General features: G+C 44.6%; 1 protein-coding gene across 1 annotated transcript; it reads right to left on the minus strand.

Annotated features, from left to right (window-relative positions):
- Positions 1-851: 851 nt before the first annotated feature.
- LOC139379214 (uncharacterized) lies at positions 852-11857 on the minus strand. The gene is made up of 17 exons (XM_071122025.1): positions 11782-11857; positions 5638-5727; positions 5279-5406; positions 5036-5179; positions 4855-4926; positions 4581-4757; positions 4267-4363; positions 3888-4102; positions 3557-3710; positions 3259-3467; positions 2987-3104; positions 2638-2843; positions 2425-2542; positions 2155-2321; positions 1404-1486; positions 1142-1255; positions 852-886 (listed from the first exon to the last, which is right to left on the minus strand). The coding sequence occupies exons 1-17, from the start codon at positions 11855-11857 to the stop codon at positions 880-882; spliced, it is 2175 nt and encodes a 724-aa protein (XP_070978126.1). The 3' UTR covers positions 852-879.
- Between the last annotated feature and the right edge of the window lie 3190 nt (positions 11858-15047).

Genomic DNA, 15047 nt, shown 5'->3' on the forward strand with positions numbered 1-15047 from the left:
ATAAGACTGACCCCCTCTTCCTTATATAAACACACATCTCATCTCCCTCTAACTGGCCGGTCCCAAGAGCAAAGAACTTTTGCTGTGCACCAATGGGGCCCGCTCTGGCTAGAGCAAGGCCCGCCTCCAACCCTCCGACCAGTCAAGAAGACCGATACAAGACTCCACCTACTTTATTCTATGTATAAAAATGTATGTAACCATTGTATAGGTCTCTTTTTCACCTGGCTCCTTGCCGAGTTATGTGAACTAGGTCCGTGCACGTAAAACTGCGGGACAAGATATCTCTGACTCATTAAAACTGTCTTTTGTTACAACTGAAATCCACTCTGTCCAGCGTCCGTGATTTGGTCTCAACTCTCCAGTATTTGAACACTAACAAATTCCTGCTAGGTCATGTTGAAAACTAGCCAGAGCATATCAAATCTGTCTGGTTTGCTAGGTGGCCAATGCCATGGCAAGCAAGGAATTAAGCTAGCAACACTAACCATTTAGTTAGTGAACATTAGCAAGCTAAATAGATGGATCAGTCATGCCGCATAGCAGGAATTTGGGGTAAAGTTAGAACATGGTAAATTACTCCAGTCAACATCTTGCTAGCTACATTAGTGACTCCAGCTTATCACATTGTCTACCTACAGTAGCATCATGGCAATCTAATTTCTGGAGGCAATGGAAATAACATTTGAGTTAATCCCACCCTGGGTTGACTTCAGAAGTGCCAATGTTAACAGGGCTTTAAAGTGTTACCCAATTAGAATTCACTTGGGGTATAACCCCCAAACTGAATGAAGCCACATCAGGACAAGCTACAGAGATTTGCAAGATATATTTATTAAGACATTTACACTCAATACTCTTAGCAGCATTGTCACTTCATTAGTTCCTACAGAGAGAGGAAGAAAAAGTTAGCTCAGTTTGAAATGTAACACCATACTAGTCGTCATAAAATTGTGTTGCGTGACTGGTGTGGGCCTAAAGGTTAATTTGCCAGTTTAGCCTTAAGCTGCCAGGCATTTCTCCCAGGGGTCACTCCTGTTTGAGGTTGACGGTATAATGGGTAGGCTGAAATAATGTGTGGACAGTAAGGAGTAAATTTCACCACTTTTCAGATGCATGACACCAAGTATTGAACACTTACTTTACAGGGACTCTAGTCAAGATGGTGCCAAATCCTGGCGAGTCTGCTTCAAACCGCCGATACGCAAACAGCTTGTAAAGGCCACTCAGTGGATAGACACACCGCACAGTCACCCTAACGAGAGAACAATTGAACATAAGTATATATTAAAGCTACGAGTGCCTTTAGTGAGAGTTAATGACTGATGAATATTTATTGTACTTTGTTTCAACCAATGAGACAGTATATTATTAGTGAAGTCATGTACACAAAGGTAGAATACCTGGTTGAGACTGGTGCTTCCACTGATTGGCTTGTATGCTCAACGGTGATCTCATTTTCATAGGTAAGGTGCTGGTAATCAAACTGCAACACAAGAGGTAAAAACAAACCTGAATTTATTAATTCAACCATTAACCTGTTGAAAGCCATGTCTAAACAGTTCTTTTGTTAGCCCTCATGAGAAATCAAGACAAATTAATATTAATACTTAAACTAAGTAATTGGCCTGTATGGTGAAAGTTCCTAAGTTAAACCAGGGTTTCCCCAAAACTCAGTCCTGGGGCACATACTTTGCCCTGGCATTACAGATTCAAATACCAACTACGCAAGCTTTGAATCAACTGTGTAGCACTTGAGTTTTTAAAAATATTTTTTTTAAGTACCAGGGGCCCTAGAATAAAGTTGTGAACACCGAGTTAAGGCACACTAATCACTTGGACCGTCTCTGTACATTCAGGATATTCTGGTGTTCAAATAATTTGGCCAGATTAGGATATGGGGAAAAGGTGGTGCTTAAATAATTTAAGTTAACAGGTTAAATTAAGGGGTTTCAGCCAAGTCCTTTGGTAAGGACTCAAACCGAAACCCCAGAACTGGACCCAGAACTAAAACCCACAGCTGACCAAAATTGAGCTAGATTTTAGTTGTTAGTTAAGATGGAAGCATGCTGGAACTTCCATTTCAAATAACGATCACTCGTAGAGCCTGGTTGCATTTATGACTCTAATTCTATGGGTTGGACAGTGCTATACCTGGACCCTGGTTCCACAGGTGTCAAGTCTAAAGCTAAAGAGAACCCTGGTGTCATCCATCTCTTGAGGCCTGCAGGTGGAGTCCAGGAGGGAGGATCCGCTGGGTTCAGATCCAGGGATGGCCAAAATCACAGACACCACTGTCATCACACCTTCAGTGGAACACACTGGAGAGAGGAAGGCCTGTTAGTGCTGATCAACCCTATAAAAAGAGTCACCAGGCAAAAGCAAGCAACGCTGCAGGTTAATATCTGACCAACTAGTAGTTACCTATGATCTCAGTAGTCTGGAAGAGACACGCTTTGGCCAAGGAGCTCTTGACCTCCAAGGTCTTCGGAGCTCTTGAGAGAATTTCAAAAGTGCCACGGAACTGCTTCAAATTGATGTCCTAGGAAGAAAAGAGCAGGTACATTTTAAATAATTATAACTCCTACTTGATCCAACGACGAGTCAGTTTAAGCACTTGACCAATGAGCATCTCACCTTATAAGTGTAGCCAACAGAGAAGAGGGGCACTTCCAGGGTCAGACTCTTGCTGTCATTCCGCATAATGTAGCCCCGCTTGGCTGCCAGATTTGTGGTCAGAATGTAGGGGCCAACACCCACCTCCCACAGGTAGTCAAATGGCTTATGGTCCATCTGGAAACGGATGCTTTTCTCTTTGCAGACGCCTTTGAAGACTGGAGGAACTGAGAAGAAACAAACAGTTTAGTCAGTAGTGACATGACGTTAGGGGTAAACATGGGGAAGTGTAGAGTGGTTGGTTACTGGGCTGCGTCATCATACCATCGTGCAGCCCAGGTCTTATAGTTGAAGGTTGAAGTCAACTTACAGACATCATTGAACTGAGCCACGACTGAGGCCAGGTAGAAGTACGGCTCCGCCTGAGGCAGGATGACCAACGTGTAGTTGATGTCCAACAAGTATTCGAGAAGCCCCTCTGTAGGGTACTATGGACAGGAACACAACACCAATTAAGAAACAGTACAAAAGCCTTCAAGTCACCTCTTAAAACCATTGGAGAAAGTTCAGGTCAGGAACCCCCGCTTCTCCAATGTTGAGGAAATGCCGAGACCACAGTAGCTAATATCATTGCATCATTACCAGCTTGTGAATAACGGCATCAAATGGCACCCTGAGAATGTAGGCATGTAGGGTACTATTGGGCTGGGGGACCATGGTTATGACAAGGCCACTTTTAGTCGCCTCTAGTATGGTGAAGTTGTGACCATTGAGCTTCACAGCCACCAGGTCAACATCGTAGGAGAGGTTCCCCAGGTAAACAGTAAACACACGATCCTCAAGGACTGTTTCTGTGGTGGGAGAAGGACCACAGGGTCATTATCAATCATGACCATGGAGCTAAGAGATGCACTTCGGATTGGCAAGTAGAACTCCTTACGGTTAATGATGGAGAGGTGCTGGATCAGAAGGGGTGTGTTCATGGGCCTGTGGAGGCGGAGTCTGGTCTCCACACCACTGTCATCCATGAAGATTTGTTCATAGTAGAGACGGACCACATAGAACTCATGGTACATGTTGGCCATCACAAAGCTCTGGAAGAGTTGAAACCGTTATGAAGCATCTGCCATTAGGTTATATGGTACAAAGTAGAATATTCAAGGTGTACAGAGGACATGAGTGACTGACGCCATTTGCAGCTTCTCTGCATCAGAATACAAGGTAAACATCTGCATGTGAAAGGTCAGATGCCGGCCTAGTATGCTACTGACTTTTCTGTATCCTCCGGCAGCGTTGAAGGGGATGCTGATCTGGACAGTGGTGTCACTGATGTCCAAGCTGTAGCCTCGTGCTGCTGTGTTGGCCTCATCCAGAAGCTGACCATCCACCCCCATTGAGATATTGCTGCTCTCTAACCCAGAGACCAGCGGGGAGAGCAGAGTGGGGGTCTGCCAGACCAGCCCCGCCCCATCATACATTCCTTCATCTGGAAAGCGGTTATACATAGAAAAATTAAGACTGATGAACACTTCCTGGTTTAGTGATCAGGTGCAGGTGAAAATAGTCACTAGATTGCACCATCACTAATGCTTGGCCCATCCAGCCCTTTGAACCTTGAATGGTCAGGGCTGATAAGTCACTGAAACTTACCAGTGCTGCAAGCAACCACCAAGTTCACCATGATGACCACCCATCTTTGCCTGGAGACCAGTATCGGATAGACCACCTCAACCAACGTACCATTCACCTGGAATTAGATAATGATTTGGTACCTGCCAACAATACAGTATGAAGACAACTGAAGAGCTATGTAAATAAATCCAGCCTAAACAAGTTATATTTTAAGAGATCCTACAGGAAAGCAAGACCCTACCCATCAAGGCATTTCATGTAATTTGAGATGGGAAAGCCTTGTGCCAGCATTGACACATACCCAAGATAACTGCATCCATTTAAATCCTCACCATGGTGACAGACCCCATGACAGAACCTGGCGTGTAGGGTGAACGGAACACTAGCCTCCCCTGGGTGAGGTAGAACACGTAGCCCAGCTCCCGAGCCTCTGAAGGGGACATGGGAGTCAGCTGCTGCCCCTCCTGCTGGAACATCACCTGCCAGGTAGACGTGGCAGAGCTGTGGGCCTGATGGGGAACAAGAGACAGGGCATGCATGGTGGTATTGGGGACAAACTGGTGGAGCGCATCTAATTGAGAATTTGCCAAATAGCCTTTAGCTTACTTTAGCAAGGGCAGCAGTCCAGTCATCTGCTTTTGTACCAGGTAGACCAGACACTTCACCCCTCACCGACACCTACAGGGGAATATAACAGACCATACTCCTATAAAAAGGTTAAGGATAGTCTAAGCCAGCATCAGCACAAATATAACCCTGGATGCAGTCTAGAGCCACATATTAGTACCTCCATATAGTTCTCCTCACAGCTGACTTCTCTGGGGGACCAGGGTAGAGGGAGGAAGCAGGTTGCATTCACAGAGTAGGTGGCTTCCACTCCATTCACATCAATTGTGATCAAGTTAAAGCTAAAAGTGAACACCTCATCGTCCTAAGATACAAAAACAAGACCTTCAACTTTAAGATTTGCAAAAAAGTGTTTAAAAACCCTTCTAGCTTTGAGAAGATCATCATGTGTGGTGATATGAACCTGGTTGTCAGTGTGGCAGGAGAAGTAGGAGGCTCTGAGTTCAGCATGGCCAGGCAGAGGGAGGATACTGAACATGTAGCCACACTCTGACCCATACTGCTTAGTGATGGGGTGAACGCCATCAGCATCTAGATGGGGAAGAGGATCGGGCCAAATCATTTGAATGTCATTAAGTTGAAATTGTATTTCTTCCTAAGTGGTCCAACAGCACAGTGAGAGACTGCAATATACTGCAGTCGTGCAGTCAGCACCAGCTACCAAACCCTGGCCAAGACATGTTAAGACGCCAAGTTCATGAGCTTACCAAACCTGATTTCAGGCCCATTTTACATCAGAATTAAGGTTAAAAGCCTACTTACCAACCGCTTCAAAGCGAGGTTCGTTCCCAGCAAATGAGAGTTGGGTTGTTACCAACAGGTATCGATCCCGGCATGCAGTCTCAACGGCCCCTATAAAAAAAAGACACACAAGGTGAGAATCTGAAGGGTGGAAGCTATACGATTCTGACCAACAAGTCATACCAGTGTTCTATAGCTTGTATAAAGGCTAATCTGACTCAATTTAAGTGTCTTACCTCTTGGAAGGTCAGAACATCTTACACTAGGCCATACAGACAGGAGTACAAATACTCTGTAAGAAAAACATTTGCACAGGTCAACAAAGTGTGCCAGTGTCAAAACACTTATATCAAAACATTTATGCCCACCACCAAACTTACCCCAACCAACACCCGAAAGCCATTGCCACTAATCAGTAGAAGTGTCTAACCCTAGCCAGGAACAGCTAGTAAACTACACCTGCACGCTGACAGTATCCTGGCAGTTGATGAGTGGCACATTCTCTACCTGGCACTTGTATATAGGAGTGGTGCTTTGCTTGACCAATTACAAGCTTTCTGGAGTTAATGTGCAGGTAATTCATTTGATAATTGGGTCACATGGTTGGGCAGTTTACCAGCGCCTAAGGGTGCATCTCAATAGTCTAATGTGGATTCCTCTCCTCATCTCCTCTCATTCCCCCTTCTTAGGACATGTTTTCCATCTCCATAGCCTGCCATTTATATGTATACATATCATTTCATGTTCTTGGTACAGATAAATCCTTGACTTTGGGGAATCACTTTGTTGACGTGTGAAAAAATGACTGGGGGGATGGGGGGGGGGGGGGGGGTAAAGTCGAACAGCTTTTTCAATGGGATTTTCAAGCTCCAAAGGAAGATTTACTTTATAATGGAAAGGTAGACTAAGTGAGATGAAGTTGCCATGAGCAGCACCACAGATATTGGGTGCGTTCGAGTGGGAAAGCAACCGACTGTAGACCAAAGTCAAGGAGTGAATTCGGGGGAGGTGCATTTGCGACTGACAACAGTTAGACACTAATGTGGTTTTCCAACAGCAAGGCTCAGATCAACATGGCAGTGTTGCCACGGTTTATAAAATGTTTTCTTTAGAAAGTTTGAAACAAACATGTATCCAACCCCCATATCACACACTCACAAACTGAAATCATAATATAAAATTGTGTACACATTTTACAATCAATTAGTGAGAGAGCCTCAAATATCACATGTATTTGTATATATCTACTGTACACATAAATCACAACAAATTGGTTCCTGTTTCAGTCATGTCTTTGGTCACGTTCACGTGGGTCCATCAAAAACACCGTAATGATTGGTTGACAATAAAGCCTCCAACAATGCAGGCGATGGCTGCAGAATGAAGTTGGTGAAAAGCAACTACAGGAACTTGTAGTCAACTGCAGTCAAAACTTCATGACCTTTGATCACACCATTGTTATTTCCAGAATGCACCACACTTTGAAAGGCAGTGACCAACGATGGTCACAGACTTGACAAAAGGGATCCTCTCGAACGCACCCATTGACATGCGCATTTATGCAAGACTTTGCTCTCACAGTCACACAGAGGCTCCAGTACAAACACATAATTTTTACCCCCTCAGCTCGCGCTAGCCACTTTCCCTCGGGGGAATCTCTGTCGAAACCGGATGCAGTTTGATTGTCATCTTAAGTGGAGGTCCAATTCACTTACGTTGCCTGCCTCGGCCTTCGATTTAGCGAGTGAACAACTTTGGTCACTTGCGGGGTTGATATGACCCACAATTCAATGCGAACTGTAGCCACATCAAACTCTGGTGGCCACGAAGTGTCGAATTTAGTGAACAAAACTGCAATTTCGGCACGTCAGAAAAAAGTGTGAAGCTTGCTAAAAAATAGACATTGATTTTAACGTTGGAAAATTGTCTGTCTCGTAGTGAGGAACCTATAAAACATAGCTAGATTCTTAAAACAAATTTTTGGGAATTCTGACATTTATTGGAATAAATGAAGAAACGATAAAACTAGCTAGGCAGCAGTGAAGGCTCCTCAAAGGAGAAAGGGGAGGACCATCCTCCTCTGTGAATTTCATAAAAATGAAAAAAGTTATCACTTTTAGATAAAACTATACTAAATATAATCACATCACCAAACAATTGACTACAACACACTATTTTGAAAAGAATGTCTACAGTAGCCTCAACAGCACTCTGTAGGGTACCGCCATGGAGTAGCAGGAGGACAGCTAGCTTCCGTCCTCCTCTGGGTACATTGACTTCATTACAAAACCTAGGAGGCTCATTGTTCTCACCCCCTTCCATAGACTTACAGAGTAACTATGACAACTTCCAGAGGATATCCTCCAGCCTATCGGAGCTCTTGCAGCATGAACTGACATGTTGTCCACCCAATCAAAGAATCAGAGAATGAATCTAGTACTAAAAGCATAAGCTACAGCTAGCGAGCATTGCAGTGTATACAATGTGGTGAGTAGTTGACTCAAAGAGAGAGAAAGACAATAGTTGAACAGTTTTGAACAAATACATTTCTTCCAAAATTAAGGAGAAGCAAGAGAGAGAAATAGAGAGAGCTTTTTCATTTTTTTCACTTTCAGTTTCACTTACTAGCTAGAAAATGCAGCTAGCTAGTTTAGCCTACTGAAACACCCTGCTCAAACAGAGGGATGCTATGTTAGCTAGCTGCCTATGACTATCCAACACAACACTGGAACTTTTCCAAGTCAAGGTAAGCTTTTGGTATTACTAATTTATTTCCATCAGGCCCCACCGGTGTAACTGCTTACTGACTGCACATTAACGTTACTCCATGATTGTAGCGGGTTTACTAACTCATTAGTTCTATTAGCTATGCTGACTATGACGTTACTTTAGCTAATATGATGACAATGATGTAGGCTGTGTGTAGCGGTTTGGTTTGGAAAGGCTTTTTTGCCTGGTCACATACAGCTGATGTGTTGTGCATTGAAGTCCACAAGGGAAAGGACAAATTGAAAGGAGAGCGAATAGAAGGAATTCAACGTGGTTGCTATGAAAGTGAAATGTGTTTACATATGATCAGGTGTGTATTCATTCCACTGATTCTGTTGAAAACGTTTCTTAAACGAAAGCCGGAAGCAAACGGAACAAAACAGGGATAAAGATACATAAATTTGTCCAATAGAAACTCTTGTTTGCAACTGTTGGACTAATGATTACACCCTAGATCAGCTAGATGCAGACAAGAGTGTGCAAGCTGGTATTGAATGTCACTGTCTGTCCAAGTGTCACTGTCTGTCGCCTCAAATTTGTCTCTCAACCTGCGTACACTTACGTTGTAAACATTAATTCATAGGCTAGGTTGTAGCAACCTCGTGATGCGTATAGGGAAAATTTGAGTATCATGTTTAACCTCGCACTTCAATGCTCCTGGTTGTTGCTGAAATTGACCCATCTATAATTGACCCATCTCACTGAGTCTACCTTTAAACCTAAAATTTGACCTGTCCCATCACCTTATGCATTAGTGCCCCACAGTGGAAAGAAGGCTTCTTTCTGTACATGGGCTTGCTCCTACCTATCTTTCCAATTTGGTCCTGCCGTACATTCCTACACGTACGCTACGGTCACAAGACGCAGGCCTCCTAATTGTCCTTAGAATTTCTAAGCAAACAGCTGGAGGCAGGTTTTTCTCCTACAGAGCTCCATTTTTATGGAATGGTCTGCCTACCCATGTGAGAGACGCAGACTCGGTCTCAACCTTTAAGTCTTTACTGAAGACTCATTTCTTTAGTGGGTCATATAATTGAGTGTAGTCTGGCCCAGGAGTGTGAAGGTGAACGGAAAGGCTCTGGAGCAACGAACCGCCCTTGCAGTCTCTGCCTGGCCGGTTCCCCTCTCTCCACTGGGATTCTCTGCCTCTAACCCTATTACAGGGGCTGAGTCACTGGCTTACTGGTGCTCTTTCATGCCGTCCCTAGGAGGGGTGCGTCACTTGAGTGGGTTGAGTCACTGACGTGATCTTCCTGTCTGGGTTGGCGCCCCCCCCCCCCCTTGGGTTGTGCCGTGGCGATCTTTGTGGGCTATACTTGGCCTTGTCTCAGGATGGTAAGTTGGTGGTTGAAGATATCCCTCTAGTGGTGTGAGGGCTGTGCTTTGGCAAAGTGGGTAGGGTTATATCCTTCCTGTTTGGCCCTGTCCAGGGGTATCATCGTATGGGGCCACAGTGTCTCCTGACCCCTCCTGTCTCAGCCTCCAGTATTTATGCTGCAGTAGTTTATGTGTCGGGGGGCTAGGGTCAGTTTGTTATATCTGGAGTACTTCTCCTCTTATCTGGTGTCCTGTGTGAATTTAAGTATGCTCTCTCTAATTCTCTCTTTCTATTTCTTTCTCTCTCTCGGAGGACCTGAGCCCTAGGACCATGCCTCAGGACTACCTGGCATGATGACTCCTTGCTGTCCCCAGTCCACCTGGCCGTGCTGCTGCTCCAGTTTCAACTGTTCTGCCTGCGGCTTTGGAACCCTGACCTGTTCACCAGACGTGCTACCTGTCCCAGACCTGCTGTTTTCAGCTCTCTAGAGACAGCAGGAGCGGTAGAGATACTCTTAATGATCTCCTATGAAAAGCCAACTGACATTTACTCCTGAGGTGCTGACTTGCTGCACCCTCGACAACTACTGTGATTATTATTATTTGACCATGCTGGTCATTTATGAACATTTGAACTTTTTGGCCATGTTCTGTTATAATCTCCACTCGGCACAGCCATAAGAGGACTGACCACCCCTCATAGCCTGGTTCCTCTCAAGGTTTTGTCCTAGGTTTAGTCCTTTCTAGGGAGTTTTTCCTAGCCACCGTGCTTCTACACCTGCATTGCTTGCTGTTTGGGGTTTTAGGCTGGGTTTCTGTACAGCACTTTGAGATATCAGCTGATGTAAGAAGGGCTATATAAATACATTTGATTTGATTTACCTAACACTAACACTTAAATTGAAACTGAATAATATAAAAACGAATGATAAATGTTTTATAAAAGGTAAACTACATAAAAACTAGCAAAGTGGATTTGAAAACTAACTGAACTAAACTGAATTTCAAATAAAAATCTTAAAACGAAATATGTTTTTAAAATACTTAAACTAAATAAAAACGAGTAAAGCGGATCTGAAAACTAACTGAACAAAATCTTTTTTTTTTTTAAATCTTAAAACGACTAGAAATAAGAACGAATATAAAAACACACAACTATAATAACCTTCTAGCACACACTCAGGTTGCTGTGGTAACACAGTAATCCAGGGAGAAGTTGAATAGGGCTGTTCATCTCTTTAGGGACACAGCTGTAGTCAAATATGGTGGTGCAGTTTGGTTGGGTGGGCAGGATCGTACCTGTCAGTCATTATCATCATCCTGGTAAGCACACTGGAAGTCAAGAGTTCAAGGATCGGTTTCAACAGTGTTTGAATGAGGTCACTTCGATCATAATTTTCAATAGTATACCACACGTGTGTGTGTGTTACGCAGCAGCCCCTTGACAGGAAAGGTGCAGAGCTGGATAAGGCTGTCCTCCACTCTGTGTGTATGTTCACCACACTCACCTCCACCCTGCATACTCAGTTCCTACAAGGGGATGCAGCGAGCGAGAAAGGGGAGGTTTTCATAATGAAAGCATCCTCTGCATTGACTTAGATGTAAAGAAATATTATTTACGTTTTAAATATATTTATCAAATAACTTTTCCCTAATGGTATGTTTAAGCTCTAAAAATACTCAAATGCAAATGCTTATATACTCTCTGATTCACAAATTCATTCTTAATTAATCCAACAAAGGGTGTACCAAGATCTGTGGGGCTTTAATGAGATTGAGATTAGGAATCACTTGAATTAATTACAGATTAAAAGATCCACATTAAGGCTGGTTAAGACAAGTTTCCAAAGCCTACATATCACATGCAATCCAACAGTTGGATGCCCCCTCAAACGTGTAGTGAGGGTATTGTAGGTGAGTTTCATAGCTACAGTCAATAGGTGGCGCCACATCACCATTTTCCTTGTTTTCATATTAACAACATTTGACAAAATATGAAACTCACAAAGTGTGTGTGTGTGCGCGCCCGCACGCGTGCACCTTAACGTGTGTTGCCTCGGCTCCAAAGGGAACGCTGACCTCCATCATCATGCCCCCTCTCATTGATCACACACTCACTCAGGGCAAGCGTCTCCACCCCTATCCTCATGCCCATGTCCCTGAACCGCCCAGGGGGTAGAGGACATGGGGGACAGGCCAGAGCAGGTGGGGCCCAACCACTTTCGCCTCATCTGGTGGAGTTGAGAGAGGGCGGGATAGATGGAGGAGAGGAGGAAAGAGAGGTAGGGATAAAGGAGATTTTCAAAAGAAGGCATGGCAGATAGGACCCCAGTCAAAACTAGCACTTAGACAGAAAACATGGACTGGCTAATAGAGCAGACCGTTGTGGCATCAATGGCAAGGACCTTCCCTTGATGTGGGTACAGGAATGTGGCATTAAAACCACTTCCAGCTCCACCCATTTGTCCTGTTTGTGCATAGATCCTGCCAAGAGGCAAAAAACAGAGTTACTCCATCTCTAACCATATACATTAAAGCACACACAAACTGAGCACCATAAACCCCATGCCTACATAGAAGTAACCTCTGACCTTGATGGTGTAGGAGAGGGATGAGGAGTTGGGTTAGAGCGGAGTTAGTGGTTAGTGGTTAGAGCGGAGATCAAATCCCCGATCTGATAAGGTATATGTTGTCTGCCCATGAACAAGGCAGTTAACACACTGTTCCTAGGCTGTCATTGAAAATAAGAATATGTTCTTAACTGACTTGCCTAGTTAGATAAAGGTAAATATGATATTGTGGTCTGATGGTCCTGTAAATCACCTCGGTGTAGTTCTCCTCACAGATGAGCTCCTGGCTACCCTAGGGACACTGGGGAGAACATTGGGGTACCGCTACGTCCCTCCTATCTACCTGCCGGGTCATCAGCCACCACCTTGGACTGAAATCTGAGTCCCCCAGACACACAAAGAGATACTATTAAATAAATCAGGTGTTATTGATTTCTTCACGACTGGACTACCGACGTTATCTGCCCGAGGGAGTTATCCAACGTTGTGACGTAACCTGAACGCCCATCTGCGACCCGCTTATTGTTGGCTGCTATCTATCGGACAATTTTCTTGGGTCACTATAACTACATCTATTTTCCAATTGGAATGGTCCCCTCTACCACACGGAACCCCACTAATCTACCGACGGAAACGCACGAGGTGGCTAAAAATAGACCTCTGCCAGCTTGCTACCCATGGCCCAGCTAGCTGTCTGAATCGCCGTGACCCCAACCAACCTCACTACTCACTGGACCCTTATGATCACTCGGCTAAGCATGCCTCTCCTTAATGTCAATATGCCCTGTCCATTGCTGTTCTGGTTAGTGTTTATTGGCTTATTTCACTGTAGAGCCTCTAGCCCTGCTCATTATACCTTATCCAACCTTTCAGTTCCACCACCCACACATGCGATGACATCACCTGGTTTCAATGTTTGTGGAGACAATATCTCTCTCATCATCACTCAATACCTAGGTTTACCCCCACTGTATTCACATCCTACCAAACCTTTGTCTGTACATTATACCTTGAAGCTATTTTATCGGCCCCAGAAACCTGCTCTTTTTACTCTCTGTTCCAGACGTCCTAGACGACCAATTCTCATAGCTTTTAGCCGTACCCTTATCCTACTCCTCCTCTGTTCCTCTGGTGATGTAGAGGTGAATCCAGGCCCTGCAGTGCCTAGCTCCACTCCTATTCCCCAGGCGCTTTCTTTTGATGGCTTCTGTAACCGTAATAGCCTTGGTTTCATGCATGTTAACATTAGAAGCCTCCTCCCTAAGTTTGTTCTATTCACTGCTTTAGCACACTCTGCCAACCCAGATGTCCTAGTCGTGTCTGAATCCTGGCTTAGGAAGACCACCAAAAACTCTGAAATCTCCATCCCTAACTACAACATTTTCAGACAAGATAGAACGACCAAAGGGGGTGGTGTTGCAATCTACTGCAGAGATAGCCTGCAGAGTTCTGTCCTACTATCCAGGTCTGTACCCAAACAATTTGAACTTCTACTATTAAAAATCCACCTTTCTAAAAACAAGTCTCTCACTTTTGCCGCCTGCTATAGACCACCCTCTGCCACCAGCTGTGCTCTGGACACCATATGTTAACTGATTGCCCCCCATCTATCTTCAGAGCTCGTGCTGCTAGGTGACCTAAACTGGGACATGCTTAACACCCCAGCCATCCTATAATCTAAGCTTGATGTCCTCAATCTCACACAAATGTTCAATGAACCTACCAGGTACCACCCCAAAGCCGTAAACACGGGCACCCTCATAGATATCATCCTAACCAACTTGCCCTCTAAATACACCTCTGCTGTTTTCAACCACGATCTCAGCGATCACTGCCTCATTGCCTGCATCCATAATGGGTCAGCGGTCAAACGACCTCCACTCATCACTGTCAAACGCTCCCTGAAACACTTCAGGCCTTTCTAACTGGCCCGGGTATCCGAGCTGGCCCGGGTATTGACCTCATCCCGTCAGTAGAGGATGCCTGGTTATTTAAAAAAAAGCTATCCTCACCATCTTAAATAAGCATGCCCCATTCAAGAAATTTTGAACCAGGAACAGATATAGCCCTTGGTTCTCCCCAGACCTGACTGCCCTTAACCAACACAAAACATCCTATGGCGTTCTGCATTAGCATCGAACAGCCCCGTGATATGCAACTTTTCAGGGAAGTTAGAAACCAATATACACAGGCAGTTAGAAAAGCCGAGGCTAGCTTTTTCAAGCAGAAATTTGCTTCCTGCAACACAACACACCTATCCTCAGCTGCCCACTGCACTGAGGATAGGAAACTCTGTCACCACTGATAAATCCACTATAATTGAGAATTTCAATAAGCATTTTTCTACGGCTGGCCATGCTTTCCACCTGGCTACCCCTACCCCGGTCTACAGCACTGCACCCCCCACAGCAATTCGCCCAAGCCTTCCCCATTTCTCCTTCTCCCAAATCCAGTCAGCTGATGTTCTGAAAGAGCTGCAAAATCTGGACCCCTACAAATCAGCCGGGCTTGACAATCTGGACCCTTTCTTTCTAAAAAATGATCTGCCGAAATTGTTGCAACCCCTATTACTAGCCTGTTCAACCTCTATTTCGTGTCATCTGAGATTCCCATAGATTGGAAAGCAGCTGCGGCCATCCCCCTCTTCAAAGACCTATATCTATCCTACCCTGTCTTTCTAAGGTCTTCCACTGCAAATCTACCATTCCAGTGTTTTACTTGCTATATTGTATTTACTTCGCCACCATGGCCTTTTTTTGCCTTTACCTCCCTTAT

The sequence above is a fragment of the Oncorhynchus clarkii genome, chromosome 21 (assembly GCF_045791955.1).
Source record: "Oncorhynchus clarkii lewisi isolate Uvic-CL-2024 chromosome 21, UVic_Ocla_1.0, whole genome shotgun sequence".
Taxonomy (NCBI): Eukaryota; Metazoa; Chordata; class Actinopteri; order Salmoniformes; family Salmonidae; genus Oncorhynchus; species Oncorhynchus clarkii.

Bases quoted from the DNA above. Each gene is read 5' to 3' on its own strand.
- LOC139379214 (XM_071122025.1), bottom strand. From the start codon at position 11,857: ATGGGCATGAGGATAGGGGTGGAGACGCTTGCCCTGAGTGAGTGTGTG. The intron at 5,728-11,781 runs GTCAGCGTTCCC...TTTTTTTTATAG, and splicing joins GAGGGGGCATGATGATGGAG to GGGCCGTTGAGACTGCATGC. The intron at 5,407-5,637 runs GTAAGTAGGCTT...TTCCCCATCTAG, and splicing joins ACCTCGCTTTGAAGCGGTTG to ATGCTGATGGCGTTCACCCC.